Here is a 20,061-nt window from a genome sequence, read left to right on the forward strand (position 1 = left end):
TTATAAAATCACTTCGTAAGTTTTACTCTACACTGGTGGTTCTTTATATAACTTCCTTATCATTACTGAATGTGCAAATTAATTGAGCTCTGTTCTACAGACTATGAAATTTTGGTTAAATTGTATAACAGCTCACTATTCCTAGTACTTGTCCTGGTAATACTATGCGGATTAATGAGATTTGTTTTACATTCTATATCTAATGCTGACATACATAACACTGAGCTGTTTAAGGAGGTAATTCTTAAAGCGAGTTAGTTTTACGAACTGATTAAGTTTGAATGAATTTATTTGTAGCTCCGAATTACGAAATCTTTCGGAAACTGGTCTGTCACAAATAAGTGATATCTTAATCTAACGCAGACGGTTTCTGACAATAGTTTCTTTTGAAAGCCTTAAAGCAACCGTAGACTGAAATTGTGACCTTCTAGAGCAATAAGAAGAAATAAATGAAGTCTTATATGGCTATTAAAAAACTTGCTTTAAATAATTGTTCTGCTACCAATAAGCCTTGGCAACAACACTTCAGCTTAACAGATTTATACAATTCCATCTACTTAGCACAAGAAATATCGAAGTTGGTTTCAGACTTAAACATTACCTAAAAACATTCATGAGTGTTTCATGTAGCTGTTGACTAAACATCATCGGGATTATAAGTAAATGATCATCTCTACCGGAAAAAAACAACTAATTCAGTCTGCTGTGCAACAACTACATACAACTGATGGGTCCCTCGAAATGTGAAATATGCTGCATGATTTCCATTACTAAATAAAAACCTCAGATTCAGTCCTGTATATGGATTCGAAGGGTAAATAAAACTCAAGAGATTACTCTGATGTTTTCTTTACCTTCTCGTTTCATTTTAAAGAATTTACCACAGGATTGAATAAAGTACAGTGGTTCGAAAACCCTATGATAAAATATACTCTAGAAAGATGTCTTGTCAAATACTAGGTGGAAATTTTACGAAGATAGACACGTATAACTCAAACCAGCTTGGTAAACCAAAATACAATGATTTCTTCATTAAAACAAATCTTACTTCTTCAGGCGATGCAGCAAACTCGAAAGCACAAAACCCATGCGGAAGAATAACCTCTTGATTTCTGGCTACGGCAATCGGTGGAAGTGTCATAACTGGGGCTCCACTTCCAAACAATGGATATACATATCTGTAAGATCATAAATAAGGGTAGGGAAAAAGGTATTCAGCACTGGTGAATGCTTTTAGTGAGATTGTATTCCCTAAACCAGAAAGTTTAAATGCTGAATTCTCATCGTCTAAAACAAAGATGATGAGCTTCACGGGACTAAATTCAACCAACTGTCAGATGATTTTCAAGAATGTGAGTCAGTGTACCTCAGTCAGGGAGTTATCACTAATATAAGAGGTCTGAGATTAATAACATCTGTACGACAAATGTTTGATAAGTGCCAAGAAACTTAGCTTTAATGTTGCTAGTCGATTATCTGCAACCAGCTAATTGCACAACAAAGGTGGGGTGAAATATTGGGTCAATCAGTTTGACTTCTAGCCATTTCACAAAGTGGTTAACAGAATTTTGTCAGCACTAAGAATAATTAGCAAATATTATGTGTTAAAATCAGTTGTAAAGTTTGTAAAGAATTTTTTATGCGAAACTAATGGAAAAGGAAATTCACACCAGAAATTATTAGGTAACTAAATACGGAGAAAAAACACCTGAAGCTCTTCCAGCGTTACTGCCTGTCCCAAGCCCATACAAAGGAGGAAGATTGGGTATTGGGTCAGAATTCCGATCCCACATGAAACAATCTCGCTGAAACAACAATAACCACAAAACACAATTTAAATTATTTCAACTTGTTCCTCCGAGTTCAAGCATCTTCATTCAGAAGAATTATGACAACTCATGGTAAACGCCCAGATTTTTCTGAAGCCACTAGTCCGATGCCCTTTATAACAACCACATCTTGACACTGCTCGGAATAAGTGAGGCCCATTGGAATCAAACAGAACACCAAAAGGCTGGATAAGGGTAAGATGTTGCTATAATCTGGTCACGAAGAGGAAAATGCATCACACACTCACAAAGTTGCTCTGATGCTGTTCATAGAAGCACATAATGAACTCACAAGATGGGAATCTCGATGGATCCACAATCATCAAAGCATCATTCAAAACAAGGAATGAGGGAATCACAATGGAATTTATTCAATGTCATGCACCCACCGATGATAGCAAAGACAATGATAAACATCACTTTTACAAGAAGCTGCAACTGAACAAAAAGGCAGCAATTAACAATAGCTGAACAAGAACAGAGAACGTCGAGGCACTAGCTAATTAAACTGAAACAAGAAGGCAAGTGAATAGGAGCATAAGAACTGACAAGTAGAAATTTATTTGCTCAGTTATTTATTTACTTGAACACGTAAACATTGGCACAAGTGGGCACCAAATTCATATGAGACATACAATAACAATCAGGTCATTTGTAGTTATCATTGATTGGCATCAAGGCTGTTATGTTGTCCGGGTGCCCAAATCGAAGCACGACAAGCATAAATACGTGGAACACCTACCAATGACAAAGGAAAAAGCTGTAACAGAAAGAAATATCAAACAACTATATGATACAACGAAGAAACTGGTAGGGAAATATAGTAAACCAGAGGGACCAGTCAAGGACACGGAAGACGAGACAATCAGTGAAATTTAAGAACAGAGGAACAGATTGGTAGAGCACTTCGAGGAACTCTTGAATAGGCCAGCTCCAATGAATCCACAGACATCGAAGCAGCACACACATCTTTCTATAGATGTCACTCCATCAACGACGGACCGGAGTCAGACAACGCTGACCACTCTCTACCTTTTCCTTTTTTCTGGTGGTTGACTGGATCACAGAGACCTCCACATCTGAGGAGATGCACGGATCACAATGGACAGCTTGAATACAAACTAGACGATTTGAACTCCACAAATGAACTAGCCCTTCTACCTCATAAAGACCAACGAATCCAGGTGGAGATATCCAGTGAAGCAGCCGTGTATGCATCAGTAAGCCTCAATGTAGACAAAGGAAAAAGCAGGATCCTCAAACACAAAAAGGAGGATCCGGTGCAGATGGAAAGAAGCGGATGGCAAAGCACAAGCAGCATTCCTACGGTTGGATAGCATGTGGAATTCAAAACAACGATCTGTAGACCAACATCAAAGTGAGAATCTTCAATACGAACATCGAGACACTTCTACTGTACGGAGCTGAAACTTCGAGAACTATTAAAACTATCATCAAAACATACAAGTATTTCTAAACAACTGTCTACGCAAGATACTCAATGCCCGTTGATCGAATACCATCAGCAACAACCTACTGTGGGAGAGGACAAACCAACTTCCATTTGGAGAGGAAATTAGGAAATGACGCCGGAGGTAGATAGGACGTACATTGCGGCAATCATCAAACTGCATCACGAGGCAAGTGCTAACTTGCAATTCTGAAGAGAAACTGAAGAGTGGGAGACCAAGAACACATGGCATCGGGAATTGGAATCAGATATGAGAAGGATGAATAGGAACTGGAAAGGATTGTTCAAGACAAAGTTTCATGGAGAATGCTGGTAGGAGGCCTATGCTTTTCCACGAGGGTAACAAGCTAATTAAGTAAATAAAGAGAACAAATTATTCCTGATTAATTTATTTGTCCTTAAATTGATTAAGTACTGTGTAGTGAACTCTGTCATGTTTATATAGTTCTTTCAGTGGTGAACAAATTCTATCAAAGAAGTTGAAATATAACCACTAGTCCAATTGACTTACCATCGCGTGTAACATATTAAGAAGCTAGGTGATTGAAGATACCTAATATTATTCATGTTTTTGTTCGTATAGTAAAAAGATGGATTCAGATAGAACTGTTGGGATCATTCTAGAAATGAAGAGCTTTTTTGAAGATTTATATGACCCATATTACATAAAAATAACTAGTATTTTACTACTTAGTTTCTTGACGTTATAATGTTTTTCGAATAGCAAACCAACCACTTGCTTACTTACCGGTTAGTGTACTCTTTATTTGTTCAACTAAATTAAATTAGTCATTTTTGCTTTTGTCTTTAATGACTTTCAACTATTATTGCTGCTTTTATCAGCTCGAATGCAAATTTATAACGTGAACTAATTAATTAATTACTGTAAAACTATTCATTGAGTTATGCATAAATAAATTCCGAGAACTAAATACAGTCTTCTAACTTAAACAATAATAACATCAATTATCAAACATTTAGTTCCATAATATTTTCTGGATTAAAGAAAGAAAGTTGGCGATACAACTAAATATCCCCCTTAAAAACAGTGCAACTAAATTTTTAAAGTTCTAGTGAGTATATATACATAAAATCTATTTAAGCTCCTAAAAAGCAGCAACCTATTGATGAGTTGTATAAATTCCTCCGATTGGAAAACTGGATAAAAACAATTATAGCAAACAATAATCACCATCGTTACAGTACAATCTCTTTGTGAAAAAAATCTCTCTTCCCTCTTTATGTACTTTAGTAAGTTGCAATGTTAGTTGACAAGGTGTTGTATATTTATTTTTTAATTAATACATAATTTCGTTTGTTTATGACAATGCTGTCTTACCTATAAAAAAAGTCATTTTTTAACAAACTCTTAGTTTCAACTAGCTATTAAGTTGATATTAAAACTATAATGGTATAATGGGAGTGTTTAAAAACTATCTAAAGCCCTCATTGTTTAACAGTAACAACATTACGGGAACCCCACTAATTATTTAAAAATATCAGTAGTGTATAGTCGAAGTCAAATAAAGTTTCACATACCTGGCGTAAAGTTGTAACTCATGGTCGAAACCTTGAATATTTTTTACACTTCTTAGTTCAATAGTGTAACAATAACGATGCCAATCGGGTGTACCATCCATTGACTGATAAACGTTCAGCAGTTTTGATGGACATAAATAGTCATCACGTTCAAGTGTTCTACTGGATTGTTTAAGTGTTTTTCCCTGTGAAGGAATTTATCCCCAAAAAAACGTTATCTTAGCTTTAAATACACGTTATAGTGTAATTATTTGTAACGTTTTATCTTAATCTTGGCGTATATTTACACAATCTTAATTGAGAAAAAAGATAAATTGAATGCATTAGCCCCTTACCTAATATGAATAATTGTTTGGGATAGCCACAAAAGTTCTGTTATGTTGAAATAAAGCCAAACGTATGTACAGAACAATACATATTATAGTACTTTTTAGATATACATGCTCACATTCAAGTACAAGTGTATGATTTAGTCAATTTTGTTGCACAGAATACTATATGAACTGATAGCCTGTATGAGCACGTTCATCGAAATTCGTATGTACATTTTGACAAAAAGTGGTGGCCAAGTGCACAGAAGAAATTAAATGTAAAAATTGCATTAAAATAATCTCTGATTAAAATCTACATAATTCTAAATATTGTTCACTCAAAAGAATAACGACTGTAACTTATAAGCTACTGAGTTATAACACTATGGAAGTTTCAAAACGACGCTGAGATTGTGTTATTAGTTATTTCACTAAATCAAAGTTCACCTAAACATACCACATAAGATGAAGACTAGATGAAACGAAAGTTAACAACGGATGGTCACATTAAGGAATTACACAAATCTATAAAAACTGATATAATGTTGAATAAGATCTTTAATGAATTATTGAGGCAATCAAAACCGTCAGTTAAAAATTCTGAATTCCGAACAACACATATTGTGCTACGCCTTATTCATTTCATATCATAGTCCTCTCACAGATGCTTCTCTTTTCATGTTTTAAATAAATGTTTATATCATTAATTTTCATCGCTTTGTACCTATTTTCATTGATTGCTGTTTTGTATACTGACGTGAAGTATTTACAATTAAGCTTATACATAACCGTGAGAAATGTAAATGTTTTTCCATTGTCTATTATAATACTACATTGACTGAATATTTGTGGATCAATCCCGTGGTGATGAAAGCAATAAGCTTCCAGTTAGTAGGTCTTCAGTTCGAACCTAGCCATTCACTTATTTTGGTTTAGATATTCAGTTGGTATCATGTATCTTCACACAAATGATATAAATTAAAGATGAGTACATAAATTGGTGTACTTGGTAAGTAAGTTACATGAACATAGATAGAAACTGATTGTTTCGTATGATTTAGACTGTCAATATTTCTGCACCAGTCAGTAAAGCAATTACTCATGTAGAAATTTATCTTATTAATCAAGTTTTTAAGGACTAAAGACACTATTTAGCTACTGGATCCGAATTACATACATCGCAGTTCAAGTCTTTAACTAAATGATGGGCAATCAAATACCTAAACCTCTGATTGAACTGATCTACGGTGAGCAGCAAATTTCTACAAAGACACTAAGAGTATACTGAGTGGTTGAGCTAGTGAAACTATACACATATTTAAAATATAGTCAGAAATAATAATTAAAAAAGATACAATAATAGTATTGGATGCTTACCTCCGGTAACGAAGTTACAAACTGATCTATAGGAAAACACACAAACATTTATTAAAAGTAATAAATGAAATTAACCTACCATAATTTTCATTTACATTCGAACTCATTGTATTTACATCTGCATATGGATCGAGATTCAGTGAAGAAATATGATTCAATGAATCTGTCATATTGCGCAATCTTCTGCTACTATTATTATTATTTGTCATGGTCGATCGTTGTTGTATTGCATTTTTATCAGGATATCGTCGAAGTGTTATGTTTATATTGACACGTGGTTTATCTTCAGTATGCTTACTTTGATATTCTTTTAATTGTTGGTCAGATTCTTCGGATATAAGCTAAAGAGAGAAGAAAAATTAAAATCTGAAATAAACTAAATCAAAAACTTTAATTTTAATTACATTAAAACAACAATAATAAGACTTGAGATAACGACTATATACTAATAAAAAGGTCACAACTTCTGAGATCATTCACAAACACCAGTTTGTAAGAAAATAGACTGGGTTAGAGAGAAGACGGAAAGTTCCAAAAACTTTCATTCAGCGATAACAAGAAGATAACATACTTGCAACAAAGCTACTTGAAATCGCTTGCCCAAATAATGTGGAACGTAGTAAAACAACAAATTGTAACTCATAAATAAGTATGTAAAATAGGACAAATGCAGAAATAATAATTTGTTTTGTTAAACGCAAGAAAATACTGGGAATCCTAGTGAATAAAATACACTTCCAATCTGTTTATCATTTTAATGAAAAATGGTTTTAAATTAAGAGATATTACTCTCAAACTGAAGTCAAATGAAAAATTATTGGCTGCTAAACGACCTTGAAGGTTTTTCCTATTTTAGCTGGTCATGATGTAGAAAACTTTAATAGATTATTTGTATTCATAAGTAAAAGTGTTTGGATGTCAGTGTGGTGTGTGCTACTGATGTCAAAATATATAAGTAGTATGTATCATGCATCGAAAGTGAAATGACTGGCGGCAGAAGGTTAAGAAGATCGAAGAAAAGAAAAAGAGAACAGAGAATGATTGCTGTGAAAGCGAAGGAACAATGAAGTCTGAGACGATTGATTAACATTTAGATGGTGGTTGGAGGTAGTCAACAGGAAATCCTGTTGACTACCTCCAACCACCATCTAAATCTCAATACATAGTGCCCGCAGTGTCGAGTCACCTAGACTGGTGGCCACATCGCAACATGATCGATAGCATTCGATCTGCACTAATAAGGACTAGACAAGCATGACACTGATCACCACCCAGTGATCAATCAATTGTGACGATTGATTAACATTTTGCAAATGAAGTATTTAGTATATGGTTCTCAGATTTTACTAAGACGTAGTAAAATTTGTGTATCCAAATACATTCGATGGTCCCCACTTGTGTTCTTGTTCTCCACAGTTGGTGATAACTTATTTTCGAAAAGCATTCTATGAATTAACTTGTACATACGGCACTATAGAAGTCTTTTTCATGATCTTTATATGTACATAAACAGCATTGCGAAAAGCTCAAGATTAATTGTGTGAACTTTTGTTATTGAGTCGGAAACGTTCCGCTGGTATACTACAGGTTTATGAGCTTATCTGTGCTAAGCAAACTTCGATTCCAGTGAATCATCATGAAATAGCGTCAGATGAACACCCATATTATTTCAAAAAATTATTCTTAAGTAAAATTTAAATAATCTCAACCTCTTGCATTGGTTGTGAAAATGAATGTAAATTCGACAATATTTAGAAGGGAGATTTGAAGTGAATATCTAATAAAAAGTAAGTAAATAAACCAATGGTTTCTTACACTAATTACTAACAAAACTGACTAATTTTAGCTGCGACAAGAGTAAAATATTGAGTCTTACGTCAAAACTTCTATTTAATACAGCAGTATTCTGTAGTATATGATCATTGAACGGTATTAGTTGTTCTACTGGAACAGTTGCATGTGCTAATACATGACTTCCAAAACAAAATTTGATCACTAATGGAGTAATATGCACAAAATAAATACGTAGAATATCAACTGTTGATCTGAAATGAAAAAGAAACATACGTTTAGATAGCATATTGAGGAATGGAAGTCACCTCACTGCTGATCTTAAAAGATCTCAAAAAAAAAGAAATGGAAACAGTTGTTTGATTATTAGAACATTGTTAACTGCTGAAAAAGTTTTACTCAGAAGATTCTCAAAATATATTTACCAAGATTATAAATATTAACAATTAGTCTTAAAAGTGAATTAAAATCTACGGGTGTGAATTATTTAATGCTTTATAGACCAGGCGACTCTGATTACATTATTAATGATTTTATTTTCTGACAGGGAAACAAATCACTTTGATGACAGGGAATAATTGAGTCATTACTGTTGATTAGCGCTTGTAGTCTTAAGAGAATTAGTTCAGCTAGTTATACATATAGTTGGGGAACATGTAATTTTATACATATGAGTGTGATCTTAAAAGCTGAAAAACAGATTAATTTACGGTAAAACGATTAAAAGCGATCAGAACAAAATCCTAAACCTATATTTCATGTCGATTAACCCAGACAGTCAATTGGTCATGTTTTTGAATTTGAAACAAGGTGAAATGGATTTGAATCGCATAAGCACTAGTCATTTTCAAACGGTTACCAAATACGTTTTGTTGAAATGGTGTTAAAGAATGTAAAACTTCTGTGTAAGGCTTATTGTAGTTTCTGTCAACCGTCTCATATTTTAAAAACAGTTCACGATCATATTGAATCAGTTAGCATAGCTGTGCAACAGTTCGCTTCATTCTACTCTATAGCTGTGAATCATGGTTCATTAAGAATAAATTTTATTTATAGGTTACCAGTATTTGATCATAGGCGTCTTCGAAGCATAGTCTGGGTATTTTAGGATTACCGAGTGAGAAATGACGAGGTTAGGATAGTATGTAATGACGGTAAATCGACTGATAAGGTAGTAAGTTTTCATCAACTGAAGTGGTTGGCATATGTGTTACGTGTGCCCAGTCACAACCTATTCTTATGGGGAATGTTGGCTGATGAAGGAGTAGACTGAAAGAAAGCTAGGGGTGGGCAAACCAAAACAAGGCATCAGTCCATTGAGTCAATAACAATTGGACTGAACAATGTTAACAAGTGTATACTACTAGCTTGAGGTCCGCGTGATTATCGTACCTTTGAATAACATGGCTCAAAATCGTTTGCAATGTCGAAAATTCATCCAACCTTTGTCTTATTCAGATCCAAAGTTTGTAAATGTTCCATAAATTTGATTTCATCAATCTACATTTTCTTCCGGAATTTTATCTTCCATCCCAAGTCCGTTCTTTTACCATTAATTATTATTGAACTTAGATGGCACTCCGTGATGAGTAAATAACTTCACTAGTAGTAAATTGCACTGGGTAAGTCATCATTGTTATCACATATCAATAAATACTTCACAATTTGACAATCATAATGTTTCATACTGTTTAATTTTTTTGATAAATTGTAATATGTTTCAATCGTTGTCATATATTTTAGACATTTTATTTATCATTATGGATCTGTGGAGATTGTAGTATTTTAACACTTTTAACACCCATAATGACAATAATTATGTGCTCACTAGTGACTAGCTTCAAGCTGGATTTCCTGGAGTTTTTGCTAGAAGCCGTGATCAGTGGAGTTCAATCCGTGTCGGATGGAGACAGTTATTCACTTCGGACAATGGATTAAAGGTTGCACAAGATCATGGATCGATTGAAGTTAAACGTTGTCACCACTGGATACCGGCTCAGTGGTCTAGAGTTTAGGCATTCGCGCGCGAGACATAAGGACCTGGGTTGGAATCCCGCGTGCGGGATAGAGGATGCGCACAACTGAAGAGCCCATAATAGGACAAAACGGCCTTCCAGCGCTTCCAGGTTTTCAATGGTGGTTTAACTTAGATTGACTCGTGAATTCAACTGCTAAAATATATTTTATTTAGTTTTATGCAATAAATCCCCATTGCCGTTTAATTGAATTAAACCCTGTAGCACTGTAGCATAAATTCTTTTACTTTATTTAACTAGAAATCAGTGTTTAATTCGTGAATAAAACCAATCAAAGTTTATCATGACTAAATATTTTCTTTTCACATAAAAAACTCACTTAATATAGAAAGTTTGTTCGATTGAATTGAATTTCACTTGCATTAATTGACTGAATTGATTAGAGTAAATTGTAATACCAAATAGTTCACATGTAAAATGAAATCCACCAATATGTTCACCTGAACATAAACTTTGTTCAATTGGAATTAATGATTCTAATTTAAAAGCTTCTTCAAACTGAAAAGTTAACATAAAATATTCTTTTGCTAAACGCCTTGGACCAATTGTATACCAAGTGATATTTGTTGATTGTATATTTGCCGTTGTTGTAGGTACTGAAAAGTGTTGATTGTCTTCTTCTGAATTATAAACACGAGGTATTAAATCAGCTTCTGATAGGCTCATCGCCAAACCTTATAAATTTGAAGAAAAAAACCGTCTGAATTATATATATACCGGTAATTATCATCGATTAATGATATAACCCCACCTGTAGCTCTCCTAGGATTACTGTCGGTCCCAAATCCACACAAAGGAGGAGAGTTGAGCAAGGGGTTAGCAACTTCATCCTGTAGAAAACAGCCTTGCTAAAAATATGCCAACCAGAATAATCAATAGTATGAGGATAATTTTGAAGATAAAACTTTATGACAATTACTTATGGTAAATATATGTTGAAATAAATCGGATATATTGTACAAGGCTGTATACATAATGCATTTACATGTGCATGTATGTTCATTGTAAAATTACCAATAGATACAATGAAACCCCTAACAAATAAGTGGAAAAACAGAATTATATAAATTGATAGTACAAGAAGTAAAGAAAATGTTGCAAAACGTTTTTCAATGTAGCTCATTTCTAGGTATAGATTTATTTACTCGGTTTTGAAACATACTTTTGTATGATGGCTGTGAAGATCTCCAGTCGGTGGTCGATGTTACGTGAAGGAATAACAGGTTTAAGTAAATATATATGGATTTATATACCCAAACCAAAGTAGTTGGTTGAACCAGGTTTAAACTGGTTGCCTACTAGTTGAACCTCATTTTGGGACGAAATAGCGGTTCAATATCTTTTAACTTTCAACGATTACCTAAGAGAAGTCGCTCTGCGATGTAAAACTTCAGATTTAAATATTTATATCATTTGTTCTTAACACGAATTCGTTGTAGGCTATGATCCTATACTTCATTTTTAATAGAGATACAGATATGAAATGTCAGTAATTAATTATTTTCAAAAGGTTTAACCCAAGACTAAATACAGTAGTCAGCAAAAAATCATAAAATTTATTGTTTTTACTGAAAATCTTATTATCATAGGCTCATAAACTTAACATGACTTCTTTGTTAAAACTACAGAATATCAACGAATTTATTAGATCTCTGCCCGAAATTCGAGAGATAGTGACCCTCACCTTGTAACAGTTTAGTGAAAATTACCTGTATCTCGTTTCTTAAGGTGCTTGAAATCGACAAATTTACTTGTTGTGCAATGATACAGTGAATGCTACATGGTGTTAAGCTAAAATAAATGAAACAACTGCTTTTAAAGTATATTTTATATGAAATGCTTATTATTCACTGTCTGTATTCGATAAGATTCAGATTACTGGTAAGAGTGTTCGTGTGATCTACCATAGTCAGCGTTGCCTAACATTTATAAACAGTCCAAGGTGACTTTAAAGTTTTAGAGTTTTCAATTCAAATATCAATCTGCATAAGTTTTGACCAATATAGCTTACAGATATTCTTCCAATTTAATCTCCATTACTTATCCTAATTCTTAGCTTTTAAAGTTATATAAAAAGGAATACCGGAATTCATGATCGAGAGAAAGATAACAAGCAAGTTCATCTGCGCCATCGTGAATAACTCTAAACCGTGTGACCCAAACTCTGCAGCCAATGAATACGGTTATCGCGCCGACACCAACCAGGTAGTCTGCATTCTAGACTTACAATCAATCAGTCCATGGACTGGTATCAAGTCTTGGTTTGGACACCCTTAACTTCCTTTCAACTCACTCCTACACCAAACAACATTGACTATTGAGGTTGGCAGTAGTTAGGTATAATAGCATATCCAAATTACTTTAGTCGATGAAAGTTCTACGTTTGTCGCGAGAGTCTTTTAAAAATATTACATTAAAGAAGTAAAATCTAACATAAATCAACAAATAATTGAATAAAAATCTACTAATACTCATAATCAAACCGCAACACAAACAAAATTGACAACTGATTACCTGTTTTGATTTTTGGATTGGGAACAAGTTCTTGTCCTTCAATATCTAAATAAATTGAAGCAAATACAGCTGGACTGCTTTTATATTTACTATGCAGAATTCGATACCATTTGTAGACCTTTTAAAACACATTAGTAAAGTTGTATGAGTCAAGATTAAAAGAATATTCACTTTTTCAGTAGAACATGAACGTAAATCTAACATGAAAAATCCAATTGGTTCTTTAACTGGTGATTGGCTGTCAACAGCGGATACCGTCACTTTCAATGCGCTCCGTTGTAAACGATGTTGTTTTAAACTTGTTTTATCTAAATCCCAAGCAAGTTCCTGTTCAAATTGGGGTTCTTCATTATGTTCAACTGGATCAGTTGATAAAACTTCATTATTGAATTTGGCTTCACATACTAAATGATATGTAGGTCGATTAGGAAAGTTACGACCTTGGAAACAGAGAATCCGTCAGTAACATTTGAGTTGTTTAAATAGGAAGTTTTAAGATTATATAAATGATAAAGTTAATTGTACATAAACTTAAGACCACATGGCTTTTCAAAGTATTTGAAAGATTAATTACTTTATTAATCCGCCCAGCATGCATGTATGCCACAGGAAACTGAAAATTCGCGGTCCTTAACACCAACAACGGAAGGACTCGAATCGTCACAACTGCATTGTTTATTTTTTAACTCATATTTTTGAATTCACACTAGTACACTGTTGGATAGTTTTGATCGTATGATAATTGTGATTGAATAAACTTCAAAAAGTTTATTTTTATTAGCATACTTCTCACCTCTAGATTTTAATTTAATTTAAATAGAGTGAGACGAGTAAATTACTACCCTTTTTCATAATATCACGACAAAATCAACATGCTAACCAACTGGACAAAAACTTATCAACTACTAGAAACCAACGTTTTAGACGGACTTTTAAAAGAAAAACTCACTCAAGAAACTAAGTTAGTAGCGTATATTAATTGTTTCGTTTTAAGTAATCTATGTTAATAAAGAGCATTTCCATGTAAATACATAACGATCTTACGACATAAATTTTGTGTCAAATTTACACGTACCATCAAAAAAATATATAATCTTTGAAGCTTATTCTTAAGAGGCCACAATGGTTAAGAGAATTTTTTTCTAATTCTGAATAAATTAGCTTCCAGTGATGGATAATAATCTTACACTACGCCGCTTTTATATTTCTGTAGCAATATAATTTACTAGTTAAAAAATCTACTAACAAAATTTTTGATTTTTAAATGAGTCGATGATAAAAACGTATGAAGCATGGATGTCGAATGTAGAACCAGGGAATAACCTTGTGTCCGTAATAAATGTATATTCATTTTTAATAACGCATGTAGCTCAAATATAGATCTACCATTTTATCGAAATAGCACTATTTTAGAAACTTTTTAAAGTTATGTACGTAAAAGAACATTTAACAAGACATTTTAATTACGAAATCAGTGGTTTAAAAAACCAGTTATTTAATATATCTCTTCACTTTCCCCCCATATTCAATAGCATTTTATCTTAAGGAAGACAAACCAGAATTCAGTGAATTAAAACAGTTATAGTAGTAGTTACTGATCAGTGAAACGCCAAGGAATTTTAAAATTAGTCCTGTTAATAAACTATCTCTTTTTAATTTACACGTTTCTAGATGTGCTTAAAGTAATCCATTTTAGGCTGTTATAAAAACTTGGAAATTACCTAGTAGTGTGGTACGCAAGGGCTTAATTTGTTGAAGTTCGTACAATACATAAAACAATTTTTTACAAACATCTTTGAAATGTAATCACACCTTAAGAGCAATCATATAATTTATTAAGTTTGTTATATATTTTGGTTATAGATGTCGATAATATTCTGGAAACTACTCCGGTGGAACGAATTAGTGATAGTGTAGAACTGTCACCTAAAGAGATAATTGTTGATCTTCACTATGTGAATGATATTGTCTTACTGTGCAACGATACTCAAGTTATACAAATTGCGACTTGTCATTTGCCAGTCAGTGTCCATAGCTACGGCAGGTAATCTCTACCTCCCAAATCCAAAGTGATTTTAGAAAACTGAGAGGAACTTGTCCTTGAACTCACCCTTGATAGTGAGCCATCGGTAGACAACACATTTGTGATTTAGTGGCTGTGTGAGTGCTGGTGGTGGTGTGACTTATTAAATCAACTTACATATAGTGAATGCCAGAATAGCTAGGGTATTTTTGGTGCCATTGTAATGGTGATCTACGATTTGTTGGTGATGGTAGAATCACTGAGTCAGCAATGTTGAAACTATACATGGAGTAATAGGCAAAAATAGATGACTGAAATTAGTCTGTGACTAATACAACTGTCAATCAAAAGAATTCCCACAACAATTGCTTTATTTAGAATAGTGACGTGTTGATTTGATATCTAGTATCCAATAATCGATAGTACTCTATTTCAAACCTTGGCAGTTAAGATGCTTTATTTGAAAAGATTTTCGTTTGTGCACATTTGTAACGTCTTTTTTTCTCATAATTTTAGAAGCACTTTCCCCGTTGATCTCTATACTTCTTGTTGTTTGTAAACCGTGACAACTTAAATCAACACATTTGCTATCATGTCTCATGTCGCTTCTGTATATCTATTTGAGTTGTCCATGCATGCAATGGGCTTAAATTGCAAAATGCATTGTTATTAACATCATATAGATCTTTGGGACGTTTGTTATAAAATAAGGTGTCTTTAGTTGGTGCAGTTTAAAGACTTGTATTCCTTACTTACTCAGTTAGGGCTATTACCCTTCGTGGAGGAGCATAGGCCGCTAATCAGCACTCTCCATACAACCTTGTCCTGGGCAATCCTTCCCACTTCTTTCCAGTTGCTATTCATCCTTTTCATATCTGCTTTCAATTTCTGATATAATGTGTTTTTTGGCCTTCTTCTTTTCTACTTCCCTTCCGAATTAAAAGTTAGCGCTTGCCTTGAGGTGCTGTTTTATGATTTCCTAAATGTATGTCCTATCCACCTCCAGCGTCTTTTCATGATTTCCTCTTCAGACGAAACCTGATTTGTCCTCTCCCACAGTAGGTTATTGCTGACGGTATTCGATCAACGGACATTGAGTATCTTACGCAGAAATATTTGTATGTTTTTGGTTATGGTTGTAGTAGTTCGTGAACTTTCAGCTCCGTACAGCAGAACAATCTCGACGGTCGTATTGAAGATTCTGACTTTGATATTGGTTGACAGTTGCTTCCAGTTTCATATGTTCTTCAACTGTAGGAATACTGCCTTTACTTTGCTAATCATTGCCTGCACATCCGCAACAGATCTTCCTTGTTCATCGATGATGCTTCCAAGGTACGTTAAAGATTCCACATTTTTCGGAGCATCTCCATCAAGTGTGATTGAGTCGGCGTTCACCGTATCGTATTTCAAGATATTGCTTTGTCCAATGTGCAAGTTGAGGTCTACTGATGCAGATATGGCTGCTTTACTGAATATTTTCACGTGCATTTGTTGGTCTTTATGGAATAGAAGGGCTAGGTCATCTGTGAAGTTCAAACCGTTCAGGTGCATTCAAGCTGTCCATTGTATTCCATGCTTCCCCTCAGATGTGGAGGTCTTCGTAGTCCAGTCAACCACCATCTATAGGAAGGTTTTTAGATGCTGCTTTGATGTCCGGTTGATTCAACGGAGTTACTATATTCAAGGGTTCCTCAAACTGTTCTACCCACCTGTTCTTTTGTTCTTCAATTTCAGTGATTAACTTGCCTTCTTTTTACTTGATTGGTCTCTCTGGTTTACTATATATCTTGTTCAAAGTTTGCATAAAGATCCCTTTATGATGATGCTTGTTGCGACCAAACGCCTCCTGGCACGTTGATGTTAGTATTGCTTTGATCCCCTTCTGATTGTTCTCCATAGTACTTTGTTCTACTTTCAGTAAATCCTGTAACGCTTGGAACCCGCTATTGAAAGTTATGTTGAATTGATTGAGTTTGTTATTATCTCGTAGGAAGGCTGTATTGAACCTTTGTAATGCTTTTTCCCCGAGCTGTCCAGATTTTCTTTAGCTTCAGTTTCATCTTGACCACAACCAGGTGGTGATCTAAAGCTATGTCAGCCCCTCAATTGGTTCTCACGTCCTCCATTGACCTTCTGAATTTTTTATTAATACAAACATGATCTATTTGGTACTCCGTGGTGTGGTGCAGCTAGACCCATGTAGCTTTGTGTATGCGTTTGTGAGGAAATATTTTGTATCGTATAACTAATTTGTTGAATGCACATAGGTTTGTGAATCTCTCCTCGTTTTTGTTTCTCTCTCCAAGTTCATATTGTCCCATTACATCTTCATACCCGGTGTTGTTCATTCCGACATTGGAGTTTAGGTCTCGCATCCTGATGATCATGTCGTTTCTTAAGCACTTCACTATGATCAGTTGAAGCCTTTCATAAAACTGGTCTTTATCGTCGTTATTGCTATCATTGTTGAGTGCCTAACATTGGATAACATTTATCATGATTCCCTCCTTCGTTTTGAAGGATGCTTGGATGATACTATAAGTTCATTACGTCCTTCTTTTGAGAGCATCAAAGCAACTGCCTGAGTGTGCGGAGCGTTTGCTTCCTTGTAAACAAAGTACAGCAGCATCATTCCCGAACCTAACCTTTTCTGTCTAGTTTTAGTCGATTGTGTTTCACTGAATCTGAGCACCTTCAAGTTGTATCTCATCTCCGTTGCTTTTGGACTGTTTCTCCCAGTTACCCACATGACCTGGACATTCCATGTACCTATATTGATTGTTTCTGTGGTTGTTGGAAGGGCCGCCGGCCTCGTGACTTACGAAGAATCTTGGCCTCCATCATGAGACGTTATAACTCTCCCTTCAACTCCCAGGGCAGAGTTGAAATAGTTTAGTTTGTTTATTCTGGTTAACGCGTTTTAGCAAGATTTTCTCTACGGGATGTGGTTGCTGACCTTATATATATATATATATATATATATATATATATATATATATATCCTTAACACTTTCGGACATCCTCTTAAACACCTACTTAAATTTAGCTCCAACACAAATCTAAGGGATAACACCCAAAAGCTAGAGACACAACACAGTAGAACGCATTGTAGACACAACTTCTACTCTTCATGAGTTGTCGAATTCTGGAATTCATTGTCGGCTGAGCTAGTCCAAGCGACTACCCAGGAGTCCTTTAAGAGAAACTTTGATCTATTTTTAAGGACTAAGGATAATATCTTACTGTGATTAACCAGTGTCTTTTTACCCTATTATCGTTAATATACCTAGGTTCTTGCCTGGAAGTATTATGATCCACTGATACCAAACACGGAAGACGTTAAGCGAAAGCTTCTACTATTCTATTAACAACCATTTGAACCACTCATCGACGATGAGTTGACATTACTCATTTAAAAGGCTATATCTACCGTTTTACGGATGGAAAACCAGCTGAGTTAAAGCTGTGATACACATTTAATTTCACAAATAAAACGGGTAGTATACTGAGAACAGATGCGAAGATTTAATTTTCAATGTGAAATCGTTTGTAAACAAAGGATATTTAAAAAAGGATCCAAAAAAAATTTGAGGCATCAGAAAATTAGCTATTAATTTTGCTTCCCAAAAGTAATAAGTTTTGTTCGAACATACAAAAGATAGAACATTGTGTACTGACTAAATGCTCATACTTGAAAGCAGAGGGACAATGTTAATCTTTGCAATGTTCTACAATTTGCAGTACAAAAATGAACAATCCACTTTTAAATTTAAAAATGCATAAAGATGTAAAACGAAAATAGGTATTTAAGTAGTATGGTACCTGTGATTAGTGCAATAACAACTAAACAACGGTCTTTCAACTGCATTTCGAATGATAAAATAATAGTAAGTTATCCCTATCAACATCATTTGATTCGCTCAAACAAGTCGACAAGTAGTAATAGCTTGCTGGTGACATTTAAAAATATTTTGCCGATAGTGATTGTACGTTTCTGGCCTTATTTTGAAATTCGATGCGTTGTATCTTATAAGAATGTGTACAGAAGAACGTAGTCTGGCCTACTCGGATACATTGTGGTTTGTCAGTCCTGCGTTCAAACCGGATACTGGCAGTTCGGTCGTTACAATCTGTGAAACAGATTCACATTTAGGTATGTGTATTAAGGACAGAAGATCCATGGTCTATGTTAGTCCTTTTCTAGTAAGCTTCTATGAGTGTCTAGTCTTCTATTGAATGAATCAATTGAAGGTGTGGTAACACTGCTTCGGGTAACAGGATTCAAGAATCAATGATTCGGTTTGGAAACCTGTATTCCGCTAGTATTTTGCTCGTTCTTGGCCTTTTCATTCGTCCACTATGTCCCTGGAGTTGTCCTTATCTGATAGGGAGAAAAAGAAATCATACCACCCCTCAATCTGAGGTAGGACAGAGTAAAGGTGTCCATCTTTTCAAGACACCCTACTTATGGTAACAGCCGGTGTCTGGCACTGTGTGTGTAGCTGCCCTCTGTACTTTTTCCGGAATATCTGTTCCAACAGGGCCTGGTACCTGAACGAAGTCTCAAGTATGGATCTCCCTAGGGTTGTGTATACCTTCGTGAACATATTAGTAACTAACTTGTTAAATATCGGTTCTAAAGCTCATGGGGTTCTGAAGCCCTTGGGTGTGAGATCGAGGCAGCAGGGCTGTGATCTTGAGGTCGTAACTTACTGTTGTTCTAAGACCATTGTGAGACCACACTGCGAGCATTGACTCTTCAACAACCCTATATCTATTCACCCATATATCCCTTATGTGAGAGTAGACACATTTACTGCGTTGATGGGCATCAGCCATTTTAGATCAGCTAATTAGATTATCTAAGTCTTCCCGAAGCGAAAATGTACTTCGTCAAATTTTCATATAATCAACGTCTATTAGTATCGGGTGCTCAACTGCACTTGAGAGTTCATTTACATACCGTGTAGAAAGTGGAATACTTAAAACAGAGCGTTGAGGTTCTCTACTAAGTATTGTTTACCACGACAAGCACTTGAACTTTTTCTTCACTTCCTGTCTACGACCTACCAAGATATCATCAAGCCATTTTAGGGGAGATCTGTCAATGCTCAGATCTATCAGCTTCAAGAGTATTTTGATGTTGTTCATGTAGACAACATCCACT

The 20,061-nt window shown here is 34.7% G+C and overlaps 1 protein-coding gene across 1 annotated transcript in view; it reads right to left on the reverse strand.

The window, feature by feature from the left end:
• MS3_00002291 (uncharacterized protein) overlaps positions 1–18,906 on the reverse strand; it is a 38,117-nt gene extending 19,211 nt beyond the window's left edge. The window contains exons 1-9 of the mRNA XM_051209863.1: positions 18,717–18,906; positions 13,040–13,308; positions 12,869–12,986; positions 10,674–11,028; positions 8,404–8,572; positions 6,607–6,868; positions 6,528–6,553; positions 4,840–5,024; positions 1,049–1,178 (exon numbers count right to left, since the gene is read on the reverse strand). Of these exons, the coding sequence (XP_051075335.1) occupies positions 1,049–1,178; positions 4,840–5,024; positions 6,528–6,553; positions 6,607–6,868; positions 8,404–8,572; positions 10,674–11,028; positions 12,869–12,986; positions 13,040–13,308; positions 18,717–18,762 (1,560 nt within the window). The 5' untranslated portion in view covers positions 18,763–18,906. The remainder of the gene's footprint in view (positions 1–1,048; positions 1,179–4,839; positions 5,025–6,527; positions 6,554–6,606; positions 6,869–8,403; positions 8,573–10,673; positions 11,029–12,868; positions 12,987–13,039; positions 13,309–18,716) is intronic.
• Positions 18,907–20,061: the final 1,155 nt, after the last annotated feature.

The sequence above is a fragment of the Schistosoma haematobium genome, chromosome 1, assembly GCF_000699445.3.
Source record: "Schistosoma haematobium chromosome 1, whole genome shotgun sequence".
Lineage (NCBI taxonomy): Eukaryota > Metazoa > Platyhelminthes > Trematoda > Strigeidida > Schistosomatidae > Schistosoma > Schistosoma haematobium.